This window comes from Scomber japonicus, chromosome 24, assembly GCF_027409825.1.
Source record: "Scomber japonicus isolate fScoJap1 chromosome 24, fScoJap1.pri, whole genome shotgun sequence".
NCBI lineage: Eukaryota > Metazoa > Chordata > Actinopteri > Scombriformes > Scombridae > Scomber > Scomber japonicus.
The window spans coordinates 7,425,712-7,438,677 of NC_070601.1; the positions used below are offsets into that span (position 1 = coordinate 7,425,712).

The 12,966-nt window shown below is 40.7% G+C and overlaps 1 protein-coding gene across 1 annotated transcript in view; it reads right to left on the minus strand.

The window, feature by feature from the left end:
* LOC128354022 (neural cell adhesion molecule 2-like) overlaps positions 1-12,966 on the minus strand; it is a 266,523-nt gene that overhangs the window by 63,993 nt on the left and 189,564 nt on the right. The window contains exons 4-6 of the mRNA XM_053314269.1: positions 12,754-12,960; positions 7,745-7,888; positions 6,078-6,215 (exon numbers count right to left, since the gene is read on the minus strand). Of these exons, the coding sequence (XP_053170244.1) occupies positions 6,078-6,215; positions 7,745-7,888; positions 12,754-12,960 (489 nt within the window). The remainder of the gene's footprint in view (positions 1-6,077; positions 6,216-7,744; positions 7,889-12,753; positions 12,961-12,966) is intronic.

Below are 12,966 nucleotides of genomic sequence, written 5' to 3' on the forward strand. Positions count from 1 at the left end.
CTGAGCTGCCTTTCCTTCCTCAATATCATTGTTGAACAAGACTTTTCTGCTAATTAGTTCTTTAAATATAAAGTCGGCGTAGTGCTGTAAGCTTGACCTGAGGGCTTCTTGAGCTCCTTTCAGACATTGAATACTCGCTATTGACGTCTATCTGTATAACTAAGTGCTGTATGTCCTTCAGAAGTACACGTTTGTAAATGTAACTTTTTTATTTGAATTCCTACTTTCTTGCACACTTAATGTGAAGTGTTTGTGCTGGGTATTCATAATTGCATTAATCTATATTGCATTGATGAATGATGAACATTGGACAGCATTAGTAATGCAGTGACAAAAACGTGTTTAATCTCTCTCTATTCTCTCATATTTAACCATTTATGCTCTTCTGAGGCAGTGTTGCCCATCCTAGGGGTCTGGTCTCCTTTAAAGTGTCACAAGATTAATCTAATGGGGTGTGAGATGATTAATATGCTTGGAAACAAAAGAAAAAAAGTCCTCCAACATAAATTGGGCTGATCTTTTGAGTATTTTAGATAGTTTTATCTCTTTGAGCCTTGAACAATTAATTACATACCACAATGTAATACATTTAGAGGAGGAAACCATTCTTTGCTTGAACTGCTCACAACTCATAGATGACAGGCTGCAAATATATGAATCACTGATGTAAGATAACAAAAAACTGTGATGATCCATTGTGGAAATTTGGTTAATATACCAGCAAATAGTAAGATACAGAAAATAAAAAGAGTGACAGCATAGGATCAGTCCAAAAGGCAGGCCAAGGTGATTTGTGAGGGAACGTATCCAGATTCACCTCCCTCCCTGTTGGCTGCCAGCGGTGCTGTATGGACAAGAATCAATGTCCACCATAAGTGCTCTAAGTTGTACTTCAGGAGCTGAGGTGGAGCCTGCAGCTGAATCAGTTTAAACCTCATCCTTTCTTCTATCTGCTTCCTCCGAGGATCTTCAGACAGAAGACAACAGTGTTTCTGTCTTTTTCTCACTGTTTTGTTTATCGTACCTCACTGCTGCGTCCCCAGGCACCGCAACATAGAACACCGTGCTGTCCACAAGGTGATTGATAAAACATGTAGCTTAGTCTGTTGCATTCATTGACATACCTAGGCCTCCCAGCAATCAACTCGATCTCTATCTGCTTTGGTGTTCAGGGCCTCTGTGTTGTCAGACCAATCCAGGTTGTTGTTGATACAGCATTTTCTCTGACAAACCCGGTGGCTCTGTGTTTTTCTAGAAATCCTCTGCTACAGTGAGATAGCTCCTCTTTGCTCCACCTCATGATTACAACCCAAAGGAGGTGAGTAATCCAAGTGAATTCTCCAAGCGGCATGCCTGATGAATTTAAAGGCAGAGGTGTAGAGAGAGCACATTCAAATTCCTCCTTGGTTCACAGTCTGGAAACACAGATCTTCCTAGTATGAGATTTAAACCTCTAGCTTCAGGGCAGGGAACAGAAAGTATTCCGAGAGGTTGGTTGTGCCAATGGCAGAGCCTATAAGCTAGAGCATAGGCAGAGTTTTAAACACCTAGAAGCAAGATCTGTCTGTTTGTGATCTGATTTGGTGAGAGGAAGACCAGTTGAGTCAATTTACACTCTGCACATCCATCACTCGATCCTGACACAACTTATACTTCACATATCAATAAAAATGTGTAGAGTAGAAGAGAGAGAGACGTGGTTGAAGTCTCTTGGCATTACCACGAGGAGCCGACTGGGTGACAAAACTCCCTTTCTCCTGACTGAGGTGGAGAGCTCATGCTGGCTGGCCCCATGACAGTAGCTGGCATTTAAGTAAAGCCTCTATTACACATAGTATGTTAACACAAGAAATGTTCTACTTAAATATGAAGCAGGAACTCATTAAAAGGAACATTAAAAGAGTGTTGGATGCTGAACATGACAGTCATCAGTGGAGTTGTGTGATTGTTTTGCTTGCTATACTGTATGTAAAAGCTTTCATTCACAATAATAATAACCCACATTTTACCTGAAATGTTACTCTGTTCTGAGGTGGGACATTGGAAGTAAAGATTTCCCTGAATATGGATCCCTGCTCCCATTCACACGTGAACCCATGCAGGAAATGTTCCTGAACATATCAGGGATATACTGCAAGTGTGAAAGGGGCTCAAATGTTTTAAGATGGTAAACGTCCAAATTTGTTTGTTAAAAAGTGTATTACAAGAAATGAAAAATAACATTAATACATTAAACATTGATCACTTTTAGAGTGCTAAAGATAATTCATTCAATTCCAGAAGCAGCTTAATGCAAATTGTGAGTCAATTATTTATTCATTCAAGAATTACAGATGGTGCAGTTGTAAAATTGGAGTTACAGTTATTGTCATGCTGTATTTCCACAGAATGGTGTAATTACAGATATAACTGGCCTATTTTTCCCCACCTGTACGGTCACATATGTTAATAAGGGATGTAATTGAAAGTGGAAATGTACAGTAAAGCATGTTCATATGGTGAGGTGCACTGCAGCCTGCAGAGGCTTTTTAACATCTTGCTGTGCATGCAATAATGCACAATTAATGCAAGATTTGGCCTGACCTAGATTGGGCACCTTATATTATTTACCTATACATATGAACCAGGTGGTAAAATGTGATACTATTTTCTGCATTTTGAATTTCACTGCTATCCATAATTTTAAATGAAAGTCAGTAAACTAATATATGTCATCATAATTTTAACATTGAGCCAGAGACCATCCTTTGGGCCACTATGACAGCTTGGTGGTACCATATTAGGACAAAATCATTACTTTTAATGAACCCTTAGATTCCTTTAAGTACTTTATACATTTTATGAGTACCAAATGGTATTTCAACAAATCAGCTTCTGTCTCCCTCAGGCTACACTAACGGCACTTCTTAGAGAGAGTTTCCTTAGGGATCAACATAAAGACAAGAGTCTCCTTGAGGTAAAGTGAAGTTCAATCAAACTGTCCCTCAGGGTGTGGCTCCCTCAGAGAGCACGTTCTTCTAAGGCCACTCGGCAAAGCTCTCCGCAGCTTGTCCCGTCTCAGCACCACATGGCAAGTGTCGTGTGGCTGCAATAATAGGTTGTGCCTCATTGAGCAAGCTTATTGGATCTTCCTCAGAAGTGAGGTAAGTGGTGTGCAAAATTGAATGCAATTCATAGTTTTTGGGCGGTGGGTCATGCTACTATTACATTAGGTGGGAAAGAATTACATAGGCAGAGACAATAATGCAGCTGTTCAACCGTTACAAGACGCACGTGGATTTAGTGAAATCACATTTCAATCACTTCAGCGGTCCCAGGTGACTCACTGTAAATGAGGACAAATGAGAAAATTAAAATGACATCTTTCGATTTTTGGGCCACAGAGCCCAAAGCCATCGCTAATTGAAATTTTCAATCACATTAAAGAAAAAAGAGAATAAAAAAAATCACAGCGATGGTAGCAGACAGCGGGGCCTGTTATACGTGTGCCAGCGCCAAACTTATGTGAGTCAGTGGAGCGTGTCACAGCTGACAACTCTGTTCTGATACTACTGAATGTGGTAGCATTCAACTCGAATCTTCAGCACAGTTCCTGCACATCAGTAAGTACTATTTCAGAATCTGCGGAGGATTTAAATACGGTAAACAAACTCTGCAACATGTCAGCTTCATGTCATAATAGCCTAGTAACAGGCTCAATAACACTTAGTGATTATTAACAAATCAACAGCTTACATTGCGATGCTGTTATACATAAAGGCATACCATGCAGGATTTTCCAGTTACTGTTTGTACACACATTTCAAGTTGGACCTCCTCCCCAGCTCAACAACACCAGAATGAGCTGAGAACATGAGCACAGTGGTTACATCCAGTTGACTGAGGGATACACACCCACTGCCCAAGGGCTGCAGTCCATAAATGTCCCGAACACAGCAAAATAATAAGAAAAGTGCAAAGTCTCTGCAGATAAACACACCACTACACACTGGGTTATAAATGATGATTGAGGGGGACTATACATTGATATATAGAGGAAAATCCTGCATAGTATGCCTATAATGCTGACAAATCATTGCTATTCAATAAGTGTTTAAGACTATGACAAAGATTTATATGTTTTTTTTTCTCCAAGAAACCAATGACAGGCAAAGCTGCTGCTGTGTTCAGTATATTGAGATGAGCTAACTATGCCAGCTTATTGTACTTTTAACCTTGGGCACCTGCAGACTTGAATGCCTTGTAGGATCCAGGATGAAAAAGAATGAGTGGTGTTCAGTTCTCAACAACAACATTAACTTGTGTATGCAGAGGAAAGTGAAAACACAATCCTTAACGCATGCTAATCTGTCAGCAGTGCACGGAGAGGAGTGCGTGTCTGCTTGGAATCTAAATTGCTACTGTCAGTGTATGTGATGTCTGCATGGCTTCCTTTAAAGCTTGATGCTTAAGATGTGTTTTTTTCACATTGTTATTCTTAGCAGAGAGCAGAAAAAAAGGACTTTGACTTTGTCTATAATTTCTTAGAGTAAAGTTAGGGGTTTATTGTTTGGATTGTCAAATCCTGGCGCTGTAAAACCCCAAATTAGGAAAAATAGTCATAAAAAGACAAGTAGTACATACAGTAGTGTAACCTCCAAAGTCAACTGTGATAAGGTCAAGCAAATATGCCATAAAATACCTCCATCTGAAGTTTTCTTTTTGTTGTTTTTTTTCTTCCTTCTGAAACAAATATTCCTTGACTAGGCAGGTGGGCAATTAAAGCTTAATACTTGTAGTATGTCATTTAATTCACCAGACAAGCTGCTTTTATTAGGGTTTCTGACTTTACAGTGCTCACAAAGTTTTCATTAGCTGTGTCAGCCTTCAACCAATCATTCATTCTGCTGAGTTATCTGGGCACAACTTGGTGCGACCAAGAACAACCCATTAAACGTGGGTTAGGGTTCATTCAGCTGCTCGATTCACAATTCAGCATGTTACTGGCCAAGGGGCTTGAGTCTCTTGCTGCTATCAAGTTGCATTATAGTAATTGTAGGATCCAGCATTTTTGGAGCTTTACCATTTCTATGGACTAGATGTTCATATATCTCAGTGTCAACTTCAAATTTATATATGGACATTCCCAAATCTCTGGAGTATCCCATTAAAGGACAGGTTCACAATTTCTCCAGTCTGTCTGAAAACAATGATCATATACAGATGAACATTAAAAGAATATTTTACTCACTGTAATCATTCCTCTTGCTAATACTGGCCATTAAAAAAATCCCTTCATGTTTCCAATAAAGCAACGGAGGAAAAAAAAAATCCACAATCCTCATTTTGTGCAAAAATGTATTTAAAAGTTTATATGAAGCTAATATGAGACTTCAGCAAGCTGAGTTGGTCAGATAAAGTGGATATCTTCCAAATGTAAAGTCTTTTTAGTCTATAGTGCACTCATTGTGTTTCCATGGACAGTCTTTCCCTTTTGAGCTCCAGTGGAGGGTTAGTGATAATAGGGGGAATTTGGCACTAAAAGGACTTTCAAGATATCCACTTTATTGGATGGGTAAACCTTCTTATTAGCTTCAGATAAGCATTTAAATATTTGCACAGAAGGAGGACTGTGCTCTTTGTCCACCATAATTTACATTGAAAGCACATTAGGAAGGAATCTTTTAATGGTCAGAATGGACAAAAGGAATAATTAGATGGTGCAAAAGCTGTAATAATTGTTCACCTGACTGTTGTTTAAAGAAAAACTTGAAAATATCCTTTAAAGGCCCTATGAAATAAAATAAAAAAATCCCAGTTTTAATCTTGTGTCCCTGTGTTGTTCATTTATCTTTAGTTTTATTATAAATGTATGTCAAAAAAAGCAGTCCAATCAAATGGAAAATATTTGATTAAATCCCTCTTGTAACTGTATACCACTGAAATATTCTGTTTAACTTGGAAATACATGATAGTACAGAAGCTAAAGATCTAACTTCCGTTTCATGGGGCTTTTAAATCACTGCAATGTCTGGCTGTACAGATGTTCCCCTCCAGTTATCATGAATCTTGGCGTAAATACTTGAAAACTAACTCACCGTTAACAACCACAGCGATGTCCACAAAATCGATCTCGCCACGGGCCTCTACGCTGGCCTCACATCGGTACACGCCCTCGTCAGCCTTGGTCACCTGATGGATCTGTAGGTTGTTGTTTGCCAGCACCTGGAACCTGCCTTCACAGCATGAGCGGAGAGGAGGACAGAGAGAGAGAGAGTAAGAGAGAGAGAGAGAAAGAGAGAGAGAGAGAGAGAGAGTCAGGCAGAAACAGCAAGAAAGAGCGTGAAGAGGAAACAACAAAAGAACAACAGTGTATGATAGAGAGAGAAGCGAGATAAGAAAGTTAGGAAACCAGCAAGACAAAATTGCCATCTCCACTCCTCCGTAGTGAGACTGTCAATCCTCACTTCAGCATATTTACCTGATAAAGTCCACACAGATAAACACTTCTGCAATTACAGTTCCAAATAGTCTCCGCTCTCTCCCATTGTGGCCACTCTAAGATTGTCCACGAGTGATGAGGCCTCTATCTCATTCCTCTCAAGCAAAGATATTTATATCCATGCATCGTAATTAGAGGGAAATGATAAAAAAAACCCCTCTCTTCTCCATGTTTCATCATCACTGTGGCACTGAAGATTTGAATTTCAATTAAAAAATGTGACAGATTCAAGGGGTCACTCTTTTTAATCAGTGTTCAGGCATGCGTTTTGTCTGGAAGGAGGATGGGGAAGTGGTGTAGAGAGTTGTAAATCAGGAAAGAGGAGAAGAGGAAATAATGAAACCAAGTCTGCTGGTTCTTACAATTGCACCTGCCTTCTGTCAGGAAATAATATTACTGAAAGTGAATCTGTCCTCTGAGTGCCTCTCAGGCTCTATCTGTCTTTTCTGTGCAAATTAAGTAGACCTCCCTCCTGATATTTAACACAGCTAAAGAGACTGGAAATGGTGTGATTACAGGGGCAAGCTTTAAAAGTGATATACATCCGCTTTAGATTAAACGGGATAGAGGGTGATTGATAATATAATTGTGAAATATTGTAACTTGAGTTAGCGGTAGCACATAAATACAACCATTTGCTGAAATAAGCTTTTTTTTTAAAAAAAACATAAAGGGTGCTGGTTTGCATTTCCTCTCATGGGAAAGAGCATCTTCAAATGTCACCAACGTACTGCTCTATAATCCATCCTCTTAGTCGCTTGTTAACATGGTTGCTGTCCAAGTTATACGCCTCCTTCAGGGCTGATGGGGGTTTCTATTCATGGAATTTGATATCCTTGTCTTATTGTGAATTCACACAAAGGAAGAAAATAGCATTTCCTAGAGAACAGTATTTTTGGCACATTAGTGGATCTTTTCAATGAGAGGGGATTGGGCACATCGGGACTCAAGAGCATTTTTTCCCCCTCTCCCAATAATCAAGTGTTTTTTGGCAGGTTTACACTCAAAATGTAATCCTCTACAGATTACTGCTTACTTGCAATTTTCATTACCACCATAATCTACTGGAATAATCAACATTGGTTATGCAGCAGTGTTGGGTGAAGTTACTTCTTCAATAGTTGATACTTGCCTTACTATTAATAATGGAAAAGTTACTATTTTCATGAAAGCAACTAATTAGAGCAACCACAATCCAATTAGCAATGAAAAGGGAAAATAACTTAAAATAACTTAATTTTAAATCTAGACATCCAAACTTACTGTGATGCTCCTCGGTGATCTCTCTGTCCTGATAGTACCACACCACCGCAGGTACCGGTGAACTAATGACATCACACACCACCTCCGCCGTCTCACCATGGCGGAACTCCTGTGGTGACTGAACATCCCGAAACGTCAGCCTCTCTGTAAGAACAAGCAAGAGATGGAAAAAATTTTTGGGGGGGTGGTCCTGTGTGCATTCAGGGCAGACGATGTATTGCAGGTCTTAACATCAAAAGGAAAGTTTAAAAAAAAACTGCTGTGCTTTTAGTTTTAAGACCGCATTTAGAGCTACGGTTCAGAAAAGTTACTTTAAAATAAATTCCCTTGCAATTTTCTATCTGGGTTGCATCCCTTAAGGTGAGTGTTTATGTTATTAAGGTTGTTTGATGGTTACAGTGTTGACACAGTGGTGCTTTGAGTTAAACACTATCATTAGATTGCTGAGATGCTCACTGTGATGATGCTAAAATGCTGATGTTCAGCAGGTAATATTTACCATATTCAGCACCTCAGTTTAGCCTGTTAGCATGCTGACATTTTGTAATAAGGACTTTACACAAAGTACAGCTGAGGCTGATGGGAATGTCATTCTAGTATTGAACAAAATGAATGCCTCTCGATTTAAAGTCACAGCATTTCCAAAGTGGGGACCTTTCAATGTCTGTAGCAAGTTTCATGGCAATCCATCAAATAATTGTCAAAATATTTCACTTGAAACTGAGAATGTCAACCTCAGAGTGGTTATAGATGAAAATACTTCACCCTGTGGAGACCATGAATGTCTGTACAGTTCAAGGCAATTAATGTAATAATTCTGACATTTTACTGAATGAGTGACAAGTTTGACCTGCTGTAAGCACTGAAGGAAAAGTGAAGTGATCACCAAAGTCATTGGGATACATGGTCTGGATACCATGGGCATCCTTAAAAGATTTGATGGCAATCCATCCAACTGTCAGTGGTCCAAAGTGGTGCACTGACAGATTTGGGAAAGATTCATATGAAAAACAACATGTGCATTGGAAATGGATGGGTGGCTTTCACTCACATAATCACATGAAACAAAAGTTAATCCCGCTTTGACTGTTTTCTGGGACGCAGATAAGGCTATTCGGATGAAGCAGCACAGGAAACAGAAGGGTGGCTGTTTTTACTTGCTGCCAATCACAACCATGACAAAAAAACAAAAAAAATTCTGCAGCCTTTCTGTTTGCAGAATTAGACAAGAACACAGGCAGCCTTTGATTCACTCTATCTTGGATTCAGGAACACTTCAATAATAGATCCCACTGTGTGCCGATTTGAAGCTGTGTCCTCCCTCTTGACAAACATTTGGTGTTTTGACAAATTGCTTTCATGAGGACATTGTTCTTGGACCAGTACTTCTCCTTCTCTTCAAACAGCACGCGATTTGTCTCCAGAACCCTGCTCTCTTTTGGATAGCTGGCTTTAATGTGCGCCGTGACTGGCACCGCTCGCACTACAACCACCTGCTATCATCTGCGTGCTGTATTGTGAAGGTGTGAATAAATCAATGACACCTCCCCTATCAATCCCTTCCGTTAGTGAGCTTTCTGTATTAGCATTTTTTGCTGTGTGATTTATGCCAGGCTGCTCCCAAAAATGAGCTTTCTCTCCCCGAGTGCACCCTCCCGCCTGCGAACGTGTCTGGCATCGGAGTGTCTTCATTAACTTCAAGGATGCCTTTGCGCGTTTTTTGTCATTCATTGGGTTGCTTTCTTATCAGTTTCTCACTCTTGCTCTTTTTTATTTCCAGAATCTCTTACTCTTTCATTCACTTCGTCTCTCTTAGGTTCGAACGCCTCGGCTGTCACTTGCTCCTTCTGTTTGTATCCATTTTCTGTCTCTTTTGTAGTCACACTGCTCTACACGAGAATCAGTAAGGGAAACATTCTCTCCCCAGTAACACTCTACTGCACACTTGACACTAGCGGACTGAAAATATACTGAGTACTCCGGAGTTTCTCTTATACCATTTTCCTACACCTCACTGCTGGGATAACTGCCTGGTACAACGACAAGCAAATTTCCCTGGACCTCTCTCAAATGGGACGCATATTTGATCCTGTCTTTACTGGCCAATTTTGCCGGTTTTGGAAAATGGGCTCATGCAGCATTATTGCTTTGTCCACTAATAAACTGAGAGGAAATAAAACAGGTGGCTCGAATTTCCTGCCACCTTGTACACCTACAAAACCGCCAACCTACAGCAGTAAATTCAAAGTGATTTTCAGCTATTGTCATCAGTGAACTGAAGTTTTCATTCAGGGAAAGACTTTCTTTAAAAAAAAAAAAGTTTTCTTCAGCAGCTCTGTGACATTACACTTAGGAGCGGGGCTTAGATCTAAATGCTAATGTCAGCTTGTTAACATGCACACAATGACAGTGTTAACAGGATAAGCAGGTACAATGCTCACCATCTTAGTTCAGTGTGTAGCATGTTATACACAGCTGAGGCTGTTTTGCAGGAACTGGTGTACAGAGAAAAGTGAGAATATGCCCTGAGGATTGTGCAAGATGAAACCTTAAGTGGACACAAATGTTATCACAATTCATCCTGAGGAGAACATGAATGTCTATATGAAACTGCATGACAAACCACACAATACTTTTAGAGATATTTCACTCAAAACCACAAATGTGCATCATGGTAGTGGTACAGCAAATGTCATAGGATCAGCAAATTCTTTAGGATTCATCCTTTAAAAATCATGGATAACCTTTCCAATAATTGCTGAGACATTCTTTTCTCTAAAAAGAAAAAAAAAGTCAATTCCATGGTGGTGCTAGAGATAAAGTCAGGAGATCTCCAAAGTCAATGGTTTTCCTCCTCATAAAGTTTACAAAGACCACTGATGTCTGTGCAAAATGTAATGTCAATCCATCCAACAGATGTGGAGGAATTTCCATCTGAGTCAAAGTGCTGCACCGAACCCTCCAGCCATGCCCCCATCCTGGCTAAAACACCAGGAAAGTGAGCTAACAGCTTTTCTGCTTGTTTGAAGTTCACTGAAGTCCAGGCATCTGTTTTGGATTCAAAACTGATCCACCCCTCAATGTAGCATCATTATAACAGGCCATCATTGAGATGTCAGACACTACTGAGAGCATGTCAACACTTTCTCTCCCACAGGTCATGAATTTCATGTAGAACATGATGTAGGCACACAGGCCGGCGCAATGCCTGAGGAGTCCACGCCTGCTCCGGCTGCACGCTGACACACTGCTGGCTGCAGCTTCAGGCAGGTTTTCATCCGCATGCTGTTCATGTAATCCACACTGAGGGCCAGAGTGAGTGACGCCCAGTTGCCATGGAAACAATGGTTTTAGGGAGCTGGTTATGTGGTGAATGAGGCGAGGGCTGAGTGGTGGCAGGTGTGATTGAGGCTGTGATGTCTCCCCTAATGGTTCACTGGGAAAGGATGAAAAAGACAGCCACACAGCAGGTGATGATGTATGTGCATGTATGTGTGTGTGTGTGTGTGTGTGTCTCCTTGTACGTTGACATTTTCTCCAATTAAACTTAGGGAAGACACCTGATCAAAGCTCGGTGTATGTTGGTATTGGGGTTATTCACATGTCAGAAATCACTTGGTTCTTATGTAATTTGTGTGTGTGTGTGTGTGTGTGTGTGTGTGCGTGTGCCGTGTGCCATTGCTTGCATATCATAATGCTAATCCATTTTGTGACACTGTGCTACCTGTGAACAGAGGGTGTTGTAAGGATTAGGAAAGGTGCCTTTTCCAACACCGGGCCACAGTCACACTATCAGAAATAGACTAATCCCGGTTGTAGGCGTAAGTAAATAAACCGCCATTACTGGGTGGCATGTCACTTGTAAATCCATGCAATAACAGTGTAATGTATGTAAAGGATTTTGCTTTAAAACGTCATCAAAATGGCAGTAATATATAATCTTCAGAAAGTCAATCTTTTCATTGACATTGACATTATGTTATCACCAGTTTAAAAGTACTTCTTTAAGACTGAATTACTTCTACATTTACATCTGAAATAGCTGCAATGGCGGCAGAGGGCACCAACATAAAACAGCTGGGGGAGAAGTACACTGATGTCACTCAGAAAGTTGACAGAAAGTTTCATATTTTCTTTATTCAGTTCAGTAAGCTGCTAAATTATAGGTTTCATATATTGTAAATTCCACACTGCCAGGAGTAAAATTATGACAGGTGAATATTACATTTTGTTGGCTTAAAATTAGTCATATTGAGTCTAAAACTACCACAGTCAGCCAATAAAATACCCATGATGTGTTACTTTCTTTAACTGTAGGATGTAACTCCTCCAAGGTGGCTATTACTTCCAAAAATAGTCCCTGAAAATTCACAGACAGCCTAAGTGTCCCTGATAGTAGCTACAACCCTGTTCCTACATGCTTTTTCTATTTTTGTCCAGAACAAATCACAGGAATGAGCTAGTGGGGGTTAAGCTGGATGTCAGCTCAAGGACATTTTTACAGGACAAATGGCGTTTAATTCACTGCTTGTCGTGAGGATGGAACCGGTGATGGGATGGTATCTCTGACCACCGACATCACCCCCTCTCCTCCGTCACCGCCGCTGCCTTGTAAGATTAAGTTTTTCCCAGGAAATAGTGATGGGTCAGCAAGGCATGTTAGCCTCAGTGCCACATCCCTCATTATGCCTGGCAGGATCCAAGTCCCATGGCATTACTAGCTGTCATTATACTTTAATCACAAGAATGAGTGTAACACATACACTTGCACTGGCTCACACACAAAGTCAAAGGTACACATGAACCTAAAATGCACTTGCACAGACAGAGCTAACATTTCTAACAGCTTGTGGCAGGGAATATGAACAGACTCTCTGTCTGTGTGATCCAACACTAATGAGGGAGATTTATGCACTTCATGTCTTCATGTCTAAATCTCTTCAGGAGGCAAAACACAGAGGCTCTGCAGGTAAATGTAGAATTGTGTGTATGGTATCTGTCAAGCTTACGGTAGATCTCCAGCACAACCGAGGCTTCTTCGGTGTGACCGCTGGCATCAGTGGCCTGGCAGCGGTAGATACCGGCGTCCTCGATGATGGCGTTGTAAATGATGAGCCGGGATCGGGATGTCTCTGTGTGGAGCGCCATCCGCTTGGAGGGGACGATGCGTTCGCCCTGAGGGTTGTACCACTCCAGCCTCACCGGCTCACCAATAGCTACGA